This window comes from Actinia tenebrosa, unplaced genomic scaffold (assembly GCF_029948245.1).
Source record: "Actinia tenebrosa isolate PJP-AT-01 unplaced genomic scaffold, QUT_ActTen_1.0 PGA_scaffold10__47_contigs__length_13832649, whole genome shotgun sequence".
Lineage (NCBI taxonomy): Eukaryota > Metazoa > Cnidaria > Anthozoa > Actiniaria > Actiniidae > Actinia > Actinia tenebrosa.
In genome coordinates, this window is record NW_028292570.1 from 1,619,426 (window position 1) to 1,642,928 (window position 23,503).

Consider the following 23,503-nt stretch of genomic DNA (forward strand, 5'->3'; position numbering starts at 1 on the left):
AGGCGATGGCGTAGTCTGAAGGTTGTCTTCTTGGCTGTGATTGGCTGCAGTAGATGGGCGTGACGGAGTGTTTTCGAATGGTCGCTATCCACGCTTCAGGAATCTCAATTCTGCTGTTCTCATTGATGTTGTTGGGATGGAGTCTAATATGGATGGCTTCTTTGACTCTGCGTGTGTACTAGTGGTTGTCTCTGTCGATTCACTCGACGTTCTACCAATCTGGGCGGATGTCTCTCTAATGTTTTTCCCCCGATCTTTCTTGCTTAATCTCCCAGTTTCACCGCAATAGACGCTGTAACACTCGATGCACGGGATCTTGTAGACCACTCCGTCATGTCGGCCAGAAAGGATTAAATAAATGAAATAAATTAATCATGTATAGAAACGTATAGAACACATTCCAAATGTAGGCTAAAGTATTTTAATATTAGATGATTATCGAGAATCTTAACGATTCAGCAGATGGCGTAAAAAGATATGATGAAAATTCCACTGACATTGTTTGATACACAATGCATGATGGGATAGTCTGTTGGCTTATTAAACAAAAATTAACTACGAATCACCTCCGACGGGACTCGAACCCGCAACCTTCGGCTTAGGAGGCCGACGTCATATCCATTAGACTACAGAGGCCTTACATGACCAGTACTCTTCCTTCACATACCCATAATACTTTGCGGGTGTAAGGGCAGCCAGAGGAAAAAAACCGCACTTATTGTGCTGAAGGCTGATTAAGTAGTAAGCACATCGTTTGATGTCCAAATACTAAAATGAAACAATAAGAAACATGCAGAAAGATATAAGAGATTAAAAAAGGTATTGTGTACTTTCAGTTGAAGAACATTTCATTTTGGGGCAGTGTTTTGATTGGTTACCGCAAGGTGCAACGCATTATGGGGCATTCGAAAGTAAAGAATGCAACCTGTGTTCGATTTCCGGTGTCGTATTAGCCATTACGAGAAAGACTGAGGACAGACTCAAGGTCAAGGTCCAAGGTTGTACATCTTCAGATCATCCTCTTCAATGTGGTGTCCCACAAAGATCTATCCTAGGCCCCATCCTATTTCTATTGTATAGGTGATGATCACCTATTGGCGATATAATGAGGAATAATAATATAAATTTCCATTTATATGCTGATGATACACAGCTGTATCTTACCTTTTCTATGTCATCCAATAAGGAATTTGAGGATGCGAAACAGCAAATTGAAACCTGTGTATCAGAAATTGATAAATGGATGACCTTTAACAAACTAAAATTAAATAACGACAAAACTGAAATTCTTGTTTTTGCTAATCCACACCGTCCTCGACCACCTGTTGATTTTATTAACATTTCTGGCTCTGACATTTCTCCATCACCATCTGCTCGTAACATTGGAGTTATTTTTGATGAAGTGCTGTCTCTTGACGACCATATACTTACTGTCTGCAAAACTTGTTTCTTCCATATCCATAATCTTTTTTGTAATGCATTATTATATGAACTTCCCAAAGGCTCTCTGCAAAAGCTTCAGCATGTCCAAAATGCTGCAGCAAGACTAATAACTTTTTCTCGAAAACAAGATCACATCACTCCTATCTTGTGCAATCTACACTGGCTACCTGTGGAACAGCGCATAGTTTTCAAGATTCTTTTACTTACATTTAAGGTCTTGCATAATCTAGCACCTGCATATCTTGTTGACTTGATTAAACCTTATGCTCCTCGCTGCTTAAGATCATCTTCCTTAAATCTTCTAACTAAGCAATCGTACAATCTTAAATCTTATGGAAAAAGGTCATTTTCTTTTGCGGCTCCTGAACTTTGGAATGCCCTTCCACCCAGCATTAGATCTTGTCACTCAATTTCACAGTTTAAAAGGGACATAAAGAGCAGCAGTAAGGGGGACTCGCGGTCACCCCTCGGAATTACACGGATATTCCCCGTGCTCACGTAACAGCGTCCGAGTCGGGTATTACCCGCGCGCTGATTCCCTTACTGCTGATGGGTACCGTAAATGGAGGTTAAGATATCCTTTACATATAGATGGACGCCATCACGAGCATTAGAAATAAAACTGTGCGCAAACTGAGAACTCAGGTGTTGGATCGCCTGGATGCTGACTTTGCCTTTACAACGTTTATGGAGGGCGATACGGACGAGACAATGACATATGAAAGAGCAGAAAGGATAATCAATTTGATGCCTGAAGGTGAATACCGTTTGGAGTTAACATTTATAAAGTATTTAGACGGTGAGTGGATGATAGAAAAGGGGCGCAATCCAATACGGGCGTCAGGTAAGCAAAACCTGTTTGTGCTGAATAAAGACACCAGGCCCGGAGCACTTGAAGGAATAGACATACTGTTCTACGAGGTCGCATACCCGGTTACTGTAGTAATTTACGGCGCGTACGAGATTAAGAAACCAGACGTTAAGAAGCTTAAACCAATGCGACATCCCGGCAACTGCGTAGGGAAGTTAGTAAGAGAGTTCTTCGAAGATTCCTCTCGGGGCGGTAAACTTACCCTAAAAAGAAGAGAAGCCATCCAGAGATGGGAAGATGCTACTCGTAGGGCTGGAGCAACTATTGACAACATCAAGAAGTTAGAAGAGTGTATCGTTTGTCCGCGCCTCGACAACCATGTTTCGACTACCTTTTTTTGTGTACCAAAAGATTCCTATTGTGGTTTTTGCATAGTGTATCGTTTGTCCGCGCCTCGACTGCCTTTTTTGTGTTCCAAAAGATGTACATACCGATTCGGTATGCTTGCAAAGCCCACGGAAGAGTGTCTTTGCGTGTTCCCAAAAGTAGGGTACGCCATATGGTGGGAATGGGCGTATATATGGAACCACCCAAAGAGCTCGTGCCCCTAGAAATAGAATGCCGCTGTGGCGCGGAGCGTGGCCAAGCTGCGTCTGCTAGTACGACGATCTGCCCACCCAAAGTTGTCTACTGGGGTGGGCATTTTTTGTGCATCCCAAAAGTAGTGGTTGTAGCCCCTTCGTATGGTTGTCCAACCAGGACCACATTTGTAGTATTTGCTTCTTCCCCTATATATACAGATGGACTCCCAAAAGACTATTTCGACAACACTGCAAGAGATGGGAATACGAGCAAAGAGTAGGCTGTTGGCGCATTTGCTGCTGGACAATGCCCACGATGGAAACCTGCTTCCAGACATATCCAAATGCGACTACTTGCGCGGAAACGAAGGCCCTACAAGTTTGCAGCCACTGCATGGGCTGCCTCCTTTTGTAGACGACGTGTTTGTGTATGGATTCGCCGCAGAACAAGATTTGTATGGGCGGGTGTGTAGAAATGCGAAGGCAATAGTATCCAAAATATCCATTGCGGCCACGGAAGCGTTTGGGGTATTCCTGCCGACCAGCATGGCGCACACATGCAAAAAAGGAAACATAGTAGAGCGCGTGGCCCATTTGTCCAACAAGTGGAATAGCCTGCACGGCGAACACGCAGCCACCTTCGTGGCCAAAGTAGACACCTCCGAATTGTCCATAGAAGTCGTAGACAAAAGCATTGCCAAGTTTGCTAGGCTATTGGACGCGCACGGATATGGAATCTATTCCGTGGACTACACGCAGGATTTCTCCGGCACTTTGTACCGCAAGGCTTTGGTGCGCAAACTGCGGCAAATGGGCTACAAAGAGCAAGGGGAAGCTGGTTGGCGCGAAGGTACCATTTTGGACAACACGCACTCGGTGGGCAGCCATGTTTGTACTTGGGTGGAAAAGGGCAAACGGACGAAAATATACAACAAGATAGTGTCGAACTTCGAGGCTGGAGAAGTGCAAAACCCAGTAGGCGCAAAGCTTGCCGAATATGTGGATTGCCCAAACGACCACCTGCGTAGGACATTCCTGCACCCCGACGTGCAGAAAAGAGGATGTACGCGCGTGGAAATATCCATCTACAGCAGGGATTTCTCCAAAGAACACACCAATGCTATCGTGGAAACCATAGCGCCGCTAGAAGACATCTTTGTGGTGCAGCCGCCAAAGAACATGTGGTTGGCACTTGCCGAACTCCTAGACAGATGCTGCTGCATTTGCTGCGAGGATACGAAAGAAATATTCCTAGCCTGGTACTGCCACGCAGGAACGGGTAGGATAGCAGGCGTACGCGTGCGGGGCAACGACAAATGGGAGCAATGCGTACTTTGGACCATAGCAGAGTTTGGTCTGCGCAGGTGCCCCATATTTCGTATAGACGTGCAAGAATTGGATCCAGTGGAAATAGCTCCACTTCGATGCTACACAAAAGATTCCCCTACGGTGCTGGCAGAATCCAAGTTTCCCACCCGCGTGCATGCAAGGGCACCTACGATAGCCCACTTTCTGCCTCCGACGGAACACGTGGAGTGGATATGGCGTACGAAGAAGGCGCAGCGTTTGGGCGTGGAAAAGAGTGCCTTTGGCATCTTGGAAGTGCCTACGGACCGCAGGATCTCCTTCCTATCGAAGAGGAAAAGACAGCAGCGCTTGGAAGACATACGGGACGATTTGGAAGGAGACGAGTGGGTAGAAGCTACGAAAAGATACCACGCAGAGCTGCAGGAGCAGCGGCAGAACATCCTGCGGCAAAAAGAAGCAGACAGGCAAAAGATAGAAGAAGAGTTGGAAAAGCACAAAAAGCTGTTGGATAGGACTCGCCGGCGCAGCCGCAAGCTGTGCGAGCTGCTGTTCGAAACACATACGAAGGTACACCGCATGCAAGAAATTCCCCCGGGCGACTACAAAATACTAGGATACGTAGAACCAAGGAACAAAGACCCCGATTGGCCGTGCAAAGGACACCGCGTAGTCCTACGCAGCGGCAAGGAAGCGTCGGTGGCTTGGGCTACAGCTGCGATGTTGGATGCATTCGTGGTGGGAAAGTTCGAAAGCAGCGGCTACGTGCATACAGCGGTGCCGGGGGAGGAAATATTGTTGGAGTGGCAGAACAACGCAGCTACGATCTTTGTACCCGAAGGCCCCGGTTTGGACACCTACCACGAATTGGCGGCAAAGATAGACTATGCAATACCCAAAAACCCGGAAAGACTACTGGAAGTTCCAGCGCCGCCAAACAAAGAATGCGTGCAGGCGCTACGCATGCAGCCGGGCGAATACCAATGCTGGAAATACGCAAAAACCACCTACAGGGGCAAAGAAAGGACCATCCTGTTCCTGTCCAGCCGATGCTCCGAGTGCGTATTGGAGGGCTGCACGGCGGAACATGCAACCACGCCCGTTTGGGGACACTTCCTGCAGGCGCAAAAAATAGACTGGGCGCAACCGCCGCCGATATATTGCAAAATAGGCAGGGAAAAGACCACTGCCAACAAAAGAAAGGATAGATTGGTGCACGTCTCCGCAAAGGGTGTCGATCTGGTAGACGCCCTTTCTACTCCATCTCCGGAATCTTAGAAGGCCTCTGTGGCCGTTCGGAAGGCCCCGGACGTTCGTAGTAGACAACCTTTTCCACTGGTTGCTGCATGCGCGCCCAAAGCAATGCTCCAATGCCAAAGATGGCAAATACTATATTCCCGGCTATTTGCCAGTCTATCTTCGTGGATATTTCCTCCACTTCGTCCTCTAGGTTTTCCTCGCTGTAGTAGCCATCCTCGTCGCTACCAGGTGGTTGTATCTTGGACGACAGCTCCGCACGAAGCTTTTCTAGATCGTCCACGCGGTCTAGCAATTCTTTTTTTGTGGTTGCAAGTTCGGCCAGCAATTCCTCCTTTGCTTTTCCTAGGTCGTCCAAAACAATGGCAAAGGAATCCTGCACTTCTAGAAAATGCTTCTGCAAATCTGTCGTAGGTGGCGTTTCTGGAATTGCAGGCGTCGCATTGTTTTCCTGCTCTATCCTGCGTATTTTGGGAATACCCACACCATACTTCTTGGCTACCTTTTGTAGCCCCATTCCATTCTTCCTGTCTTCCAAAAGGTCTGCGATCTCCTCTTTGGATAGTATCTTGGGTGTGGCCATATATGTAGGTAGATACGGAACATACCCTATGCTCGTCCATGGAATACCCTATGGATCCATATGGTAGATACCTGTTTGTCCACAGATATAGACATGTATCTGTAAATAGCCATAGGCATAGCTGGATACATGCTAGGAAAACAGCGCACGATAGAAATCCTTTTGGATGTGGTAGGTGGCTTGTACAGAGCGCAGGAGACAATAGGCAACATTCGAATTCCGGGCTACGTAGCTGCACCATTGCGCGTGGCCCTACAAAGAAGGTAGAAGGGGCCTCCATTCTCTTCGGGCATTTTTGCAGACCTTCTCCAAAAGGGGTCTTAGTATTTATTGTTGATTGTTAACAAACAACAATAAAAATAAGTAGAGATCCAAAACTCTTGCGCAAACCAACGCACATCTTTTGGGGACACGGATTGGTATCTTTTGGGGTAGCAATACACTCCTTTGGAACACGCATACACTCTTTTGGGAACACAAAAAAAAGGCACTGACAATCCATACACTCTTCTAAATCTTTGTTAAGACACCACGGAAACTATTCCAAAGAGTTTCTTAGAATGTTGACAATAAGGTTAAATCTTTGTTAAGGATACCTGGAAACTATTTCAAAGAGTGTCTCAGAATGTTAACAATAAGGTTAAATCTTTGTTAAGGATACCTGGAAACTATTTCAAAGAGTGTCTCAGAATGTTAACAATAAGGTTAAATCTTTGTTAAGACACTTTTGAAATATATATACTTAACAAAGATTTAACCTTATTGTCAACATTCTGAGACACTCTTTGAAATATATATACTTAACAAAGATTTAACCTTATTGTTAACATTCTGAGACACTTTTGAAATATATATAATAGCATTTCTTGCTACCATGGAGAGGCATTTCGCCTCCACCTACTTCCCTATGGACATTTCTGGTGCTTGCTACCAGCGCAGAGGACACAAAAAAATACTACTTTGTGGCCTACCAGTAGAGAAAGGTAGTCGAAACCATGGTTGACGAGGCGCGGACAATCCATACACTCTTCTAATGCAATCGTATATCCACAAAATAATCTTAACCTCCATTACGGTAACCATCAGCAGTAAGGGAATCAGCGCGCGGGTAATACCGCACTCGGACGCTGTTACGTGTACGCACGGGAATATCCGGGTAATTCCGAGGGGTGACCCGGTGGAGTCCCCCTTACTGGCTGCGGTGTAAAGACATGCTTCTAAGACAGCGCCTTTTATTAAGGTCTTTTTGATAAATAAATTTATTTTAACCAGTATCGGTAGTGTTTGTCTATGATGTGACGATAATGTTTAAATGGCCCTTAATCTTAATCTTAATCGAAGCGGATCGAAGCGGAAGCTTAATCACGGTAATCTAAGCGGAACGCGAAAGGAAGCGAAGCTAAGCGAATCGAAGCGAACTTAATCTAATCTAATCATCTTAATCTTAAATCTTAATCTTAATCTTAATCTTAATCTTAATCTTAATCTTAATCTTAATCTTAATCTTAATCTTAATCTTAATCTTAATCTTAATCTTAATCTTAATCTTAATCTTAATCTTAATCTTAATCTTAATCTTAATCTTAATCTTAATCTTAATCTTAATCTTAATCTTAATCTTAATCTTAATCTTAATTTTGATTTTGATTATAATTAAAAGTTACTGAAAGTTGTTTATATAACATTATTGATACATTAATATATGGTATTGAAATATTGTTAAATTATTTTTAAATTAGTATTGTTAAACTGTTTTATTATATTCTTTTAATTATCATCTTACTTTCTATTTATCTAGAATGAATATTTTTTGTATTTTGTAAAGCGCTGTTGAACCGCTGGGAATTGGCGCTCAATAAAACATTATTTATTATTATTATTACCCAGTCGTCATTTGTTTCAGGCTTTTTTGCGCGCGGTAGCTTTTGCGCGCGGTGGCTTTTTTTCCTTCCCCTGATGCACAGGGAACTCACTAAATGCTTCCCATCAACCACAGCGTGAGATTAATAAGACAAGAGAAGCGACTGGGTACGAGTCTGTCCTTGGTGTTTGTAAGACTTTGGGGTCGAGAGTGATTTCAAGAGTAAAATCTTAAATTGGGCTACCTGTGTTCTGTATAAGAAAAAAATATCTTCTAACCTAACTATCGATTCTTGATTTCTTGCCAAATGCGATATGAGGTCTTGAAATTCTAGATCTATTAGAATTGATCAGAGACGACCTTTGTACGTAACTTTGATCAAAACAATCCTGGTATATTAAAGTTCTGCGCGTCGTTGTTCATTTGATATCTCAAAGGAATACTCTCAATTAACCGAGTGTATCTTTGGAAACTAAATTGATAAGTTAACTGCTTCAAAGATAGTCACCATCATTGCTCTGTTGCTGTGCTGTGGTGAGTTTGTACGTATCGAGATGATTCTGAAGCAACAAAACACGAAAATACAACAGTTGGAGAACAAGATGACCTTTCAAGCAGTCAATGTAGACAACATGGCTGCAAACAAAGGAAATAGCCTCGAACAACTCGCTTTGGACGTTAAGGAATGTTGTGGAAGGACCAAGAAATGAATGCAAAGGAGTGTCGACGGGAAAGACTCACTATTGCAGGGAGAAACTAACGACACGAAGAGTGAGAGCCGTCTTATCGAAAGACTGACCAAAATAATGCAGCAGCAAATGACTAAAGCTATCTCTGCTAAGAACTTTATCGCTATACGAGGTAGAAGAGGCAGAAGAGGGCCCAGAGGACCACAAGGACCACATGGGTAAACCAGGTAGAACAGGCAAGCAAGGAATACCGGGACTGAAAGGTGATCCAGGACAAAATGGAGTTGCCGTTCCTCGAGGCATGCCGGGACCGAAAGGGGACCGCGGTCCATCGTTAGAATATCCATCAGTTATCATCTCTCCCCCTCATTTGATCGTCAATGAAAGCAAGTCTGCTATCCTGAATTGTTCTGCTAAAGGATATCCAAGACCATCCATTGTGTGGTCTAGAGTCAATGGTTTGATGCCCACGAATGCATTCATATTGAATAATACTGACCTTGGGATACAAAAGGTTACACCTCTTGAGTCAGGTATATATCAATACCAGGCTTCTAATATTCTTGGTTAAGTACAGAAGACAGCAAGAATTGAAGTCAACTATAGTCCTAGAGTTAATCTAGGATATAGTTATGTCTGGTTCAACAGGTTTCGTCGGATGCCGAGCCCAAACAACCCAAGTATTTCTTTGTTCTTTTTCGACATTAGCTTAAAATACTGCTACTTATAAAAACAACTTGAGTCACGCGGCGCTTAATTTACATAGTAAATACATAAATTTTAAAACAGTTCATCGTGTAGATTTGAATTCACGAAAAAATTAATTAACATTTACCAACTTCTTTAGATAAAATTAGGAACTCAAAACTGAAATAAACTACTTTTCAACGAGGTTACTATTTCACGAAAATGCTCTCACAGATTTTCTTCAAATTTTCTGAACCTTGAGCAAATTACTTATCCTCCAATATCTCAAAAGCAATTTAAAAAGCTAGGTCAAAAATTAGAGAAAATAGGCAATAAAGTAAAAGCATCAACGCTTAAAGGCAGCGATATTGTATTAATTTCGCTTTCAGTAAAAACATGCTCGTTCGAAAACTTCATCTTTCCCTTGAAACGTCTTTAAAAAATTTTAGTATTGGATTGTCTGCGTCCGCGTATTTGCGATTTGAAGTTAAATGTTATCGCGTGGATAAAACCCCATGGAGCCACTTAGTAATACTTAGTAATGAAATTTATTATGAAAACGATGAAAACTGAGTAAGAATACTGAGAAACCCGAGTCCCTTATAGGAATGGAACCCATGACCCGGAAGCTAGTGACTATATGCTAAACTATTAGCTATATGATAGTTACTTCACCATGACTAGAATATAAAAGCATTTTTGGCCACAAATTCACTCATTTATTGTCTATTAATATAAATTCAGTGGCTTGTCTTGAATAGCATTGGGCTATGCATACATACAACAAAGATCTGTTATTCAGCTCATATAAGCATGATAAGTTTTCGCTACACACTATTTTTCTTTTATCTCCGTTGAGAAAACAGACTTGTACTGACCACTTTGGTAAGGTTACATCAGCAGGTAAAAATAGCGAGAGTTCATTTTTGACCCTAGTAAGTTACTTGTAGAGGTATTCTGAAACAGAAAACATAGTTTTGCAGCACTGTTTCGGCCATGTAAACTTGAGCAACAAGCTTGTAGCTTCCGTGTATATCTTCTATAACGCGAGTCTGTATGATCGCTGTGGCAGACTCTTTCGGTTTCAAAGGACAGTTAAGATTGTGGTCTTCACAAGCAAGGGGATTTTTCAGAGGCCATGGTAGTCTCTCCCCTCTAGGAAATATAGCCACCAATTCGATGAGACCATCTTGGACAGTTTCTTCAGGAATGAAGGTGATTTTGGCGGTAACATTGGCTCCTACGCGGAAGACACAAGGTTCAGAGTCACATGGAGTTATGTCAATCTGTAGGTATTTCCCTATTATCGGTCTAATGATAGATCCACAAGAGTCAAATTCAATTATCTTTGCTTCAGTTGAAGACACAGCTAAAACTACGGCTAAGACCACAAAGTCGCACGCACGACGCATCATCAACATTTTAAATGATATTTCACACTATGCCTAGGGAAAGTAAAGTCGACTGAATCTTTGAAATTCTTTCCGCTAAGCTTTCAAACTCTGAGCCATTGTCCAATAGGAGCGGGTTTCTGAGTATATTGAACTGAAGCTGATCATTATGCATTACATAATTTTTCAAATAAAATCAATGATTAAGTCTTAGTGATAAACTTATAACGATCGTAATGGTCACGAGATCAAAAGTTAATACCGTAAGTTTTCATTGACAATATCATCTTGACTTTTCATGTCATCAAAAAATAATATGAAAAAGAGCAAAAGAAAAAACAAAAGAAAAAAAAAACAAACAATTTATTGCACCCAATATCTAATCAACAAATAATGATATCAAAACAAATATCAGAACTGAACACCAAGAAAATATTTTAAGAATACATAGAGGATATTACATGGGCGCGCGGAGATACGAAATTTATCTTCCAGTGTTGAAAAGATCTTTCACGAGTGAAGCGCAGCGAACGAGTGAGAGATTTTCAACACGAGAAGATAAATTTCGTATCTCCAAGTGCCCATGTAATATTCCGTTTATTAATTATCCATAAAATCAACTTAACAATTATCCATAAAATCAACTTAACAAGCTTTTTATTATTATAAAAAGTTTTTATTTATGAACTAATAGCTTAAATGCACATGGAAACGATATTTTCACATGTGAAAATATCAGTTTTTCGAAAAGGAGAAATATAGGTATTTTATGGATAATTATATGATAAAAACCTATATTTCTTCTTTACATGTTATTTACCGGCCAGGAGATCCGGATAGGGAAAAACTGTGCCTGAGGTCTTGAATATACAGACCGAGGACACAGTTTTTCCCTATCTGGACCGACTATAGGACGGTAAATAACTTATTTATTTTTTCCCCGTATTTTTTTTTTTTTACTTGTTTTTGTAATCGTTTCGTTTTGTTGTTTAGCGGCAAAGGATACCGGTCCGCGAGCGCGGGCAGATACTTACAAAATACCGCCTGATCAAACAGCCAATCAGAGCGCACGATTTTTTAGGATACCGGACCGGAAAAAAATAAAAATTTCGTATCTCCGCGCGCCCATGTAATATCCTCTATATCTTTTCTTTACCACATTCCAAAAACAGAAACTTCTCTAGTTTGCTTCATTTTAATGCGCGAGCGCCTTTCTTAGACCTACCATTATCACCTGAGATTTAGGCTGAATTGAGGGCGCCTACGGCCAAAATCGATTTTCACGGTTCAAAATGAACATCAGTACGTTTATTTGGGTAGTATTCCACATCTTTGGACATCTGTGAACAAAATCAATTTTTTCAACGTGGCCACCGATATTTGATTTTGTTTGATTTCTGCGGACATTGCCTCTTAGAATCAATACGATGAAAGTTATTTATCTGACTGGAAACGTTTTGCTTCTGAAAAGCGTAATAATATCACGGGTAAATAAAAGTTTTGAATTATTTTATGATGATATAATTATTGCAAGAATCGTTTTTTATTTTAAAATCTATGGAATATTTTGTTAAAGAAAAAGCTAGGGTACAGTTAGATAATAGAAGAAAATACTTTAAAGGTTTTACCCCTTATAGTTTTCGATTCTCACGTGAATTTGATTAGACTGCAGTCAATTGCATCAGAGATTACAGCGCGTGCTTGCTTCAGTGGAGCTCGTGAACCATTCTTTGTATGATTATTTGTTTCAGGAAATAGAAGGTACTCTGTGAATCAAACTACAATTGAATTAATGAAAGTTGTGTTGTAACTCTTATTTTTTGCCCCAAAATACAAAACATTCCCCTGTCGAGCAACAAACAACAACAAATTTTATAAACCGATTACTCATTGGTCATTTGGTGATTCAATAAGAACAAAATTTGAATTTTACTCCGCAAACCCGATAACCATGCGGTCGAACTCCATACATTCCTTCATAAGTCAAAGTCAAAATGACTGGAAGTGGTTAAGCTGAGCTCCTTCATCCAATCACAAAGTACCTTTAGTTTCTTTGACTAACCTCACGTGATCAAGCTGAGCTCCTCCATCTAATCACAACGTACCTTTAGTTTCTTTGACTAACCTCACGTGATCATGCTGAGCTCCTCCATCCAATCACAACGTACCTTTAGTTTCTTTGACTAACCTCACGTGATCATGCTGAGCTCCTCCATCCAATCACAACGTACCTTTAGTTTCTTTGACTAACCTCACGTGATCATGCTGAGCTCCTCCATCCAATCACAACGTACCTTTAGTTTCTTTGACTAACCTCAAGTGATCAAGCTGAGCTCCTCCATCCAATCACAACGTACCTTTAGTTTCTTTGACTAACCTCACGTGATCATGCTGAGCTCCTCCATCCAATCACAACGTACCTTTAGTTTCTTTGACTAACCTCAAGTGATCATGCTGAGCTCCTCCATCCAATCACAACGTACCTTTAGTTTCTTTGACTAACCTCACGTGATCATGCTGAGCTCCTCCATCCAATCACAACGTACCTTTAGTTTCTTTGACTAACCTCACGTGATCATGCTGAGCTCCTCCATCCAATCACAACGTACCTTTAGTTTCTTTGACTAACCTCACGTGATCATGCTGAGCTCCTCCATCCAATCACAAAGTACCTTTAGTTTCTTTGACTAACCTCACGTGATCATGCTGAGCTCCTCCATCCAATCACAAAGTACCTTTAGTTTCTTTGACTAACCTCACGTGATCATGCTGAGCTCCTCAATCCAATCACAAAGTACCTTTAGTTTCTTTGAATAACCTCACGTGATCATGCTGAGCTCGCCCCCGGTTCGTGATTTTATAGCCGATACAACAGGGCCGGAATGTTCTCAAAAATTTGATGCTCAGAAAACTCAAGACGTTTTCTCGTGTTTTGGCTTCCGTCCATCAAAAAACACACACATAAAAAGGTAAAGTACCTATATTCAACGTCGGTAGTTCCTTCAGTTGAAATTCAACTGCTATCAATGGAAGCCGACGGTGCGCAGTTTACATAAACGGTTTGATTTAGTGCATGAATGTTTGATTGAGGGAAGCTGATGGCTGTCGTCTGGTGGCTTTGAAAAACTAAATATATGGATGCTGTCATGCGCAGAAGCGTCAAATACATCAGTATATTTATATATTTTCAGATGATCATGATTTCATGAATCTAATTATGTATCTAAGATTGTCATGTCCATCGATATCATGAAGTAGATTTGTTCCAGTTCTCATCTATCGAAAGGAAGCTACACAAAGTAATCCATATTCAAGCGCTGTCAGTACACCCTCTAAATCTGTTTCATTCTAAACTAAGCTTTTACACATTTGGGGTTATTATTTAGTCACCTTGCAACAAGCACTATGATTGGTCGAGGACTGTGCTGTACTGAAGTAATGACACCAGTGCGTACTTGCTGCATGCAGTCGTTGAGGATTGACGGAACACGAGAGAAGTCTTAGTAGAAGCGAAACAAACAATAACATTAAAATGTTTTGGGTCGTACTTTCATTTCTGAACGCTTGAATGAATAATAGTTATCTTTTGCATGACTCCAGACAATCCCTTTCCCATTAATGGTGTTTCCCAAATACTTCCCATTGAGTTTGGAATAAAAACAAGACTTATACCACCAAGCACCACTATATAAAGACGCACAGTTTACAACATACTCGTCATTATGTTGGTCTTTGGTAGTAAAGAACATGTTATTATGGTACGACAGTGAGTCTCCAGCAGTACCCGAATAAGAGCCAACCTTAAGTCTGTACTTGTCTGATGCAGAACCAACACTAAAACTACCATACTTGGCAAAATACTTTACTGCACTCCAGTCCTCCAGGTCCACACGTAGAGTCGAGGGTGTTCTTGTTGTCACTCGATGGATGTAGTCATTACCCAACCAGAACTCGCCATTCAGGTTTCCAAAGCCTGTTTTGTACTGCTGCCATCCAAGATAAAAATCAACAGATCCATCTTTTCTTCTTTGGAACACTGTCCACCCCCCTCCGTCAGTTGTCATGTCGCAGTACACTTGAAAGGGTCCTTGACTGTCTGGTTTTACTGTGTACACACCGCTACGTCTTTCACCTGATTTGTAGATATCGGCACAATCGTAGTAGACTGTTATTCGTGTTTTAGTCTCTGTATCAGCAACGCCAGCACTCGTAGCGGTGCACACGTACACACCTGAGTCCGAGCTGAGCACATTTTTTATCATTAATGAACCATGACGTATTTCATACCGTCCTACTGGAAGACCTTGTTTTTCTTTTCTCCAGCTGATTAACGGTGGAGGGTCACCTTGAGCTGAACAATTGAGCATAATGGTCGAGCCGAGTGTGACGTTTACGACAAGCGGAGGTCGAGCGATGAAAACAGGCAACTGTACCACGACTAGCATACATCCTGCTGCTTCGAATCCAAGTTGATTTTCAGCCTTACAAAAATACGTCCCGGAGTCTTCTTTTCGTAAGCTGACCAAAGTTAATTTATTCTCTTCGATATGAGAACGTTTATCAGGTAATTGGCCAAGTGACTTTCGCCAAACAACTTCCGGTTGTGGATGCCCAGTCACGCGACACACGGGAAGAGTAACATTGTCTCCTAACCTAGCGTAGATTGGTCCGTTCTTTAATATTAATCTTGGACGGAAATTTACCTCGAGTCTTGAGGTTGTCTGTGTTTTCCCAAGGATACTAGAAGCCTGACACTGATATATCCCTGAGTCATTAAATGTGACGTCTTTTATCAACAGTTTACCAGTATCATCAATCATGGATCTGTTGGAGGCCAATGAACCATCCCTTTTACTCCAAACGATGTCAGGTCGAGGATATCCACTTGCAGAACAGTGGAAAATGGCTGGTTTGCTTTCATTGACGATCAATTTAGGCGAAGAGATCACAACTGATGGAGGTTCTAACGAAGGACCGCGATCCCCTTTCGGTCCCGGCATGCCTCGAGGACCGGCAACTCCATTTTGTCCTGGATCACCTTTCAGTCCCGGTATTCCTTGCTTGCCTGTTCTACCTGGTTTACCCATGGGTCCTTGTGGTCCTCTGGGTCCTCTTTTGCCTCTTCTACCTCGTATAGCGATAAAGTTCTTAGCAGAGATAGCTTTGCTCACTTGCTGCTCCATTAGTTTGGTCAGTTTTTCAAAAAGACGGCTCTCACTCTTCGTGTCGTTAATTTCTTCCTGTAATAGTGGTTCATTCCCGTCGAAACTTCTTTGCATTCGTTTCTTGGTCCTTCCACAACATTCTTTGACGTCCAAAGCAAGTTGTTCGAGGCCTTTTCCTTTGTTTGCACCCATGTTGTCGAGGCTGTTGTCGACATTGACTGCTTGAAAGGTCATCTTGTTCTCCAACTGTTGTATTTTCGTGTTTTGTTGCTTCAGAATCATCTCGATACGTACAAACTCACCACAGCACAGCAAGAGAGCGACTAACGAAACAATGGCAACTATCGTTGAAGCAGTTAACTTATTCGACTTGGAAACTTTTCCATCCATTTTTAGTTTCCAAAGATACACTTGGTTATTTAGACTCTTCGAATTAAGAGTATTTCTTTGAGATATCAAATGAAAACAAATACACAAATCATACTTATTTATTAAACCAGACTTGATTTGATCGAATTACGTACAAAGGTTGCCTCTGATCAATTTTAGTAGATCTAGAATTTCAAGACACAATAAAAGTATTTGGCAAGAAATCAAGAATCGTCACTACTGTGATCGATATTTTTTGTTATATAGGACACAGGTAGCCAAATTCAAGATTTTATTATGTAAACTATAGTTGTTTACAAAGATTTCTACAACTGAGAAATTTCGTATTTCAACACATGTAAAATTACGATAATTTTCACATGTAAAATTAAAACCAATCAGTTTTCAGTATTCTGTGACGTCATTGCTCTCACAGGCGCGGGAAAATCACAATGGTCGGCAGCTTTGTCTCGTATGTGGTTGCTCACGGGATCGATAATTTTGTTAAAATTATCGAAAATTAGTATGGGTAATAGGACTTCATGCTGTCCAATTCGCAAATAATTGGATGAAAAAATTTTTCGAGGACTGACAAAATTGGAAGAGGCCGAGAGGCCGAGTCTAATTTGACAGTCAGAGGAATTTTTTGAATTCAATTATTTCCAAATTGGACAGACATGTAGTCCTATTGCAGATTAATTATATCAAAGTATTCCAAAGAGTTCATTGACGGAGATATCTTCTAAGCGCCTTTTTTCTTGTCTTAACATCCTCCAGGAGTCAAATACTTTCATCTAAGCACGTGGCGGTACTTTTCTTCGTGTTTTTGTTAACATTTCTTTGACACATTTAATTCAAACTATCCCCAGATACTTCGTGAAATCTGTTAACTGATTCCTGAAGTTCCATGTCAACCATATTATGGTTTTTTACGCTAAAAGGTTCAAAAAGATCCCAATTAACAACTTCCTCCGGCATTTTGAAAAAATTACAAGACGAAAAAATAGTTGTCGAGTTGGTATTGCAGTGTAATTGTGGGACTGTTTTCACCATTTTGGGAATATGTCCCTAAAACAGCCTCACAATGCACAACAATGTCAAGTCGACCCGGATTTCCCCTCGACCTCAAAATGGATATTACAACACTGTAAATCGAACCCACATAGCATTTTAACTTTCGAATGCCCTATAATGCTTTGCGCTTGGGGTAACTAATCAAAACACTGTCCCAAAATGAAATGTTCTATAACTGAAAGTACACTAAACCTGCTTTTACATGTAAAATACTAATTCATTCAGTTCATTATCAGTTAACGGAGGTGTTTCAGTAGTTAATTTTTGTTTAATATGCCAACAGACCATCCCATCATGCATTGCGTATAAAACAATGTTAGTGGAATTTTCATCATATCATTTTACGCCATCTGCTGAATCGTTAAAACTCTCGATAATTATCAAATACTAGAACACTTTAGCCTACATTGGTTATATGTTCTATACGTTCTATACATGGATAATACAAAGGAGATAAATTTAGGGGGCAACACAAAAGAATTTCAATCTCCTGAAAACTGTTTTGCCCTGTAAAATTTAGTTGCATTCCGCAGTGCTACAAGGGTTCTAAAGATTAAAATACATTGTGCTATGGACACTAAAACCGTGAACACTTTGTGTTTTTCCCTCAGGTCATTATTTCCTGAACTTTCTACTGTTTCAGATCCTCTAATTGAAGCTTTGAGTTCAAATACACCGTTGTATATAAAAATAAGTTACTCTGTACACAAGTTGGTATATGCTAAAACAATTATTCGCCTTAGGCTCAGTGAATATGGAGAATATTTACCTCGCCGCTCGAAGACTCACGTCTCGGTAAGTATCCCCGATATTCACTTCGCCTTCGGCGAATAATTGCTAAATATATACCGGTATGTATGAGAATATATATGAAATATATATTTGTACTGCGGTTGTAATGTATCAAATTGAGCTGATCCTCGCAGTATGCCAAGCAACTTATGCAGCTGCAAATTGAAAGACTCGGGAATAATCTTGAACGGGATTTGAACCCATTCGCTGGCGATTCCGGCGCTATTGCTCTAACCACTGAGCTACCAAACCTCATATGAGACTTCAAGTATATATTGGGTTTTCAGCTCGATTTGATGTGTATATATATATATATACAATCAAAGAAGTGCCGATTCTTGGTATATTTCCAAATCCGTTATCATGTCTTGAAATTCTAGATCTATTAGAATTGATTAGAGGCGACCTTTGTACGTAAATTGATCAAAATATGCCTGGTCTATTAAAGTAGTATGTTCTGCGCGTCCTTGTTCATTTGATATCTCAAAGAAATACTCTTAATTAGAAGAGTCTAAATAACCGAGTGTATCTTTGGAAACTAAAAATGGATGGAAAAGTTTCCAAGTCGAATAAGTTAACTGCTTCAACGATAGTCGCCATTGTTTCGTTAGTCGCTCTCTTGCTGTGCTGTGGTGAGTTTATACGAATCGAGATGATTCTGAAGCAACAAAACACGAAAATACAACAGTTGGAGAACAAGATGACATTTCAAGCAGTCAATGTCGACAACATGGCTGCAAACAAAGGAAATAACCTCGAACGACTCGCTTTGGACGTTAAGAAATGTTGTGGAAGGACCAAGAAACGAATACAAAGGAGTGTTGACGGGAAAGACTCACTATTGCAGGAAGAAACTAACGATACGAAAAGTGTTAAACTGACCAAACTGATCGAGCAGCAAGTGAGCAAAGCTATCTCTGCTAAGAACTTTATCGCTATACGAGGGAGAAGAGGCAGAAGAGGACCCAGAGGACCACCAGGACCCATGGGTAAGCCAGGTAGAACAGGCAAGCAAGGAGTACCGGGACTGAAAGGTGATCCAGGACAAAATGGAGTTCCCGGTCCTCGAGGCATGCCGGGACCGAAAGGGGACCGCGGTCCTTCGTTAGAACATCCATCAGTTGTCATCTCTCCCCCTCATTTGATCGTCAATGAAAGCAAGTCTGCTATCCTGAATTGTTCTGCTAAAGGATATCCAAGACCATCCATTGTGTGGTCTAGAGTCAATGGTTTGATACCCACGAATGCATTCATATTGAATAATACTGACCTTGGGATCCAAGAGGTTACACCTCTTGAGTCAGGTATATATCAATGCCAGGCTTCTAATATTCTTGGTAAAGTACAGAAGACAGCAAGAATTGAAATAAACTTTAGTCCTAGAGTTAATCTAAACAGAGGACCTGTGCGTGCCAAGCATGGGAATAATATAACCCTTCCAAAGTGTCACGTGACAGGACACCCCGAACCTAAAGTCACGTGGTATAAGGCTGTTGGTTTGTTATCAAAAACACGAACCGTTATCAAAGACGACAAGCTATCGATATCAAACTCAGCCATAAATGATTCTGGTACATATTTGTGTAGAGCAGAAAACCTACTTGGATCAGCCGTTGCAGGGACAATGATAGTCGTAATACCAATACCATTATTTGTGATCAAACCACCTGTAGATTTAGAAGCCTTCTTTGGAACCAATACTGTATTAAATTGTTCTGCTAAAGGAGTTCCTGAACCTCTGATAAAATGGAAGAAAGAAAACGGCCATCTTCCAGCTGGACGACATGAAGTGAAAGATGGGTCTCTTGTTATTAAAAATGTTGCCAAATCCGATTCTGGTGTCTACGTGTGTACCGCTACGAGTGGTGGAGTTGCTGACACGGAAGCTAAAACACGAATAAACATTGTCTACAGCGATTGTGAAGATGTCTACAAATCAGGCGAAAGACGTAGCGGTGTGTACACAGTAAAACCCGACAGTCAAGGACCCTTTCAAGTGTACTGTGACATGACCACTGACGGAGGGGGGTGGACAGTGTTCCAGAGAAGAAAAGATGGATCTGTTGATTTTTATCTTGGATGGCAGCAGTACAAAACAGGTTTTGGAAACCTGAATGGCGAGTTCTGGTTGGGTAATGACTACATCCATCGCCTGACAAAAGGTAGAGCCTCGACTCTACGTATAGAACTGAGACACCGGGATGGAACGATTGCGTATGCCAAATATGGTAGTTTTAGTGTTGGTTCTGCATCAGACAAGTACAGACTGAAGGTTGCCTCGTATTCGGGTACTGCGGGAGACTCACTAAAATACCATAATAACATGCCTTTCAGCACAAAAGAACAGGACAACGATCCTAGCAGTTATTATAACTGCGCTTTATTTACTACTGGGGCGTGGTGGCATAATAATTGTTTTCGTTCAGGTTTAAATGCTCAATATTTACCTAACTCAGCGACCAAACAAGGTATTAGTTGGTTAACGTTGAAAAACCATTTCGGAGCTCTCAGGTACTCGGAAATGAAACTGCGTGCTAAATAAAAAACACTGTGACATTCAAAAGAGAAGTTGACTTAGTGTAAGATAAATAAGGTTAAACATATAAATTAGCAGCTTCTATGCTATAAAAGATTGACAATATATATCTACGTAACTATATATCTATTATATTTCTTTGCTTGTGTTTATCATTTTTTATCAAATATCAAACTTCTACATTTCCTCTTCAAGAACGAGTTTTGAAGCTGTTCACGGTTATTGTTTATTATTATTATCATTATTATTATTATTATTATTATTATTGTTATTACTATCATTATTATTTCCTGAAACCGATTAAAACGTAGAACCTGAAACACTAATTGCAAAGCATCGTGAATGAAATCCAAAAACGATGCAAAGTAACTGGTGAAGACCATGGTGAGAGGCATATATGTCTTTTATTAAAGAAATAGAAAAGGCGCGCGCGTATTGCATGAAGTCAGGATGAAGTACAGTGTATAATGAAATATTGATATATGAAATATGTTCTTGACATGGAACTTGCAAATTGCACAAACACTGAGCCTGTTCATAATATCATGTAGAACTAATCATTCAAAGTTTATCAACTTCTAATATTAGACAATTTGCATTTAAAAGTGAATTAAAAATAATACGATAACTAGTTTTAGAAGAACACCCGATACCACTGACAGAATTATATTCTAGGCAAGATGTAAGAGTTACGATAAAACTTAAATCACTTTGATTTTAGTTCTCCAGAATTCCTTCTTTTTTTCTGCAGCAATGTAAAGCTAAGAATGGTGCGCGCGAGCTCCACTGAAGAAAGAGCGCGCAGTAAAGTCGCTGATGTAAAAAACTGTCTAATCAAATTCACATGGTAATGGAAAACTATAAAGGAAAAAACCTTAGAATATATTTTTTCTATCACTAACTGTACGCTAGCTTTTTCTCTAACAGCTTTTAAACATCCATTAAATTTACGTTTCTGCCTTTTATCGCATATAATGTTGCACACGAAGGCCTGGTACCTACAAGCTATATGTGTGACGTCATTCAATATATATGACGTCACAATTCATTTATTCTAGAACACATTTTTGCTGTGCGTTTTACTTTGCTTTGGTCAAACCAGCTAAAAGGAATATTCTCAGGATGTTTTCTGCTTTGAAGAAGATTATTGGTGTTATTATATTCGTGTTTGGATGCTTTGACTGCGTCAAATCCTGGATTATTGGTAATGTCTTTTTGCTTGCTTCTTTACTTTGCCGTATAATACTTTTCTCGTTTTTTTTTTTTTTTGTTTTTTTTTGAAAATCTTCGTTTTCACTTTTCTGTTTATAATCGTTGCTTGTGATTGGTTGAACTTCTGCCCACTTCCAATAAACCAACAATATTACCTTTTACATTTAACGTGTACTTTTTGTTTCAGGTTTTGTATTGATGCTGACGACCAACCATTTCTTTACATTGGCGATGGTTACGAGTCAGTTCATGTTGTTGTACACGTTGTTTCATTGTATTCCATTCCGAAGGTAAGAAGACATTATAGGTTTGTCATCCATCGATAAGACGAACACAGTAAACACATGCACACATGATGACTGACCAGAGAACAGACAGACAGAAAAGAAAAACACACTGATGATGACTGACTGAGACAAGGACAGACAGACAAACAGACAGACTGAGAACTGACTGACTGACAGTGACGCAGGCAGACATACAGACAAACAAGTATAGGACCAAACTTGACGGTTTATACATGCACTCCACTATCTTCTCTCCTCTCCGCCGACTTCTCCCTCATCCATCCTATTTTCCTCGTGATAATCTCAATCCTTATCTTCTTCTCGGTATCCTGTCTCTAGTTTAGTGTTCAGGGCACTTGGAGGTGATCCATGGGAACTTTTTTCCAAATCCCATCTTCAGCAACTGCACCAAGATACGTGTTATTGGAGTTCCAGTGAGTCAGACACCGTTGTCTACGATCCTGAAAACCTTCATTGGAGCTCATCCTCTCTTTCTACCTACCTGGATGAAGTCAATCAAGACGGCGACCAGTTTATTCTGCCTCCTACCAAACCAACAAGACATACTTGGGTTTGGACGTCTGATGAAGACAGTCAAGATGAAAGCTACGACGATGGAGTTTCAGGTAATGATGCTGGTTACATGACAGAGACGACCACAGAGAGTGATTCAAGCTGTTATGAGATTGAGGAGAGTGTAGAGATCCAACAACATCTACCCAAGTCATCAACAGAGATGATTTCCATTAAGGTCGAGGCTATGGATCAAGTGATGGATACCAAGGATGACATCAGAAACCAAGTTCTTCATGGAAAAGTTGATGCTAAGGTTAGCGAGAGTGTAGTTGGAAGAGAAGTTCCATCGCCCCCTTCTGTTCAAGAAGAGTCTGCAAACGTTGTGGAAGGTGCTGATGACATCAGTGTAGTAAAGATGGCTCCAAATGCTGATGTAGCTTCTACGAACGGTACAGATGTAGTTAACGACACAGATGATGTTGTCTTACATAGTGACAGCTTACAAGTCTTTGACAGGGCTGTGTTTTGTGAAGATGTTGATGGCTTCCAGGATACACAGATGACTGATGGTGAAGATTGCTGCAGAGATGAAGTGAATAACTTCCCTGGATCTTATGAGGAACCCATCAGTACTGATGGTATTTTGCATAGCAAAGCTGTAAAGCTTGGTCTACTGGCTGCAGGGGTTGGCATCGGCGCGTACATTATATACAAAATTTGCTTCAAAAAATAGAATATCTTAGAGATTTTAGGACAAAAGATGATTTTCATAATAAGGATGTATTTATAAAATCTTTATAAAAGTCTTTATTTTCTAGTAATATTATTTGTTGAGTACGGCTGCTATTGATTATAGTATAGGAAATATAGAAGATACAAACATGTTATTTCTTGGAGATTGTAGCAATTCGTTCAGACTTCTGTAATAGACCCCTTGCATGTGA

The 23,503-nt window shown here is 40.6% G+C and overlaps 4 protein-coding genes and 1 non-coding gene across 5 annotated transcripts; 2 read left to right on the forward strand and 3 right to left on the reverse strand.

Moving 5' to 3' along the window:
• Positions 1–563: 563 nt before the first annotated feature.
• Positions 564–636, reverse strand: Trnar-ccu (transfer RNA arginine (anticodon CCU)). Its single transcript has one exon. It is a non-coding gene; the product is annotated as a tRNA-Arg (tRNA).
• Positions 637–8,279: 7,643 nt separating this feature from the next.
• On the forward strand, positions 8,280–9,899 carry LOC148912712 (protein amalgam-like). Its single transcript, XM_089026461.1, has one exon. It carries the CDS (start codon positions 8,745–8,747, stop codon positions 9,099–9,101), a length of 357 nt encoding a protein of 118 aa, XP_088882587.1. The 5' UTR covers positions 8,280–8,744; the 3' UTR covers positions 9,102–9,899.
• Positions 9,900–9,937: 38 nt separating this feature from the next.
• Positions 9,938–10,749, reverse strand: LOC116289619 (NPC intracellular cholesterol transporter 2-like). The gene has a single exon (XM_031696567.2). The coding sequence runs from the start codon at positions 10,636–10,638 to the stop codon at positions 10,150–10,152; it is 489 nt and encodes a 162-aa protein (XP_031552427.1). The 5' UTR covers positions 10,639–10,749; the 3' UTR covers positions 9,938–10,149.
• Positions 10,750–12,922: 2,173 nt separating this feature from the next.
• LOC116289616 (uncharacterized) lies at positions 12,923–16,217 on the reverse strand. The gene has a single exon (XM_089026451.1). The coding sequence runs from the start codon at positions 16,161–16,163 to the stop codon at positions 14,136–14,138; it is 2,028 nt and encodes a 675-aa protein (XP_088882577.1). The 5' UTR covers positions 16,164–16,217; the 3' UTR covers positions 12,923–14,135.
• Positions 16,218–18,468: 2,251 nt separating this feature from the next.
• Positions 18,469–20,722, forward strand: LOC116289617 (uncharacterized). The gene has a single exon (XM_031696566.2). The coding sequence runs from the start codon at positions 18,553–18,555 to the stop codon at positions 20,548–20,550; it is 1,998 nt and encodes a 665-aa protein (XP_031552426.2). The 5' UTR covers positions 18,469–18,552; the 3' UTR covers positions 20,551–20,722.
• Positions 20,723–23,503: the final 2,781 nt, after the last annotated feature.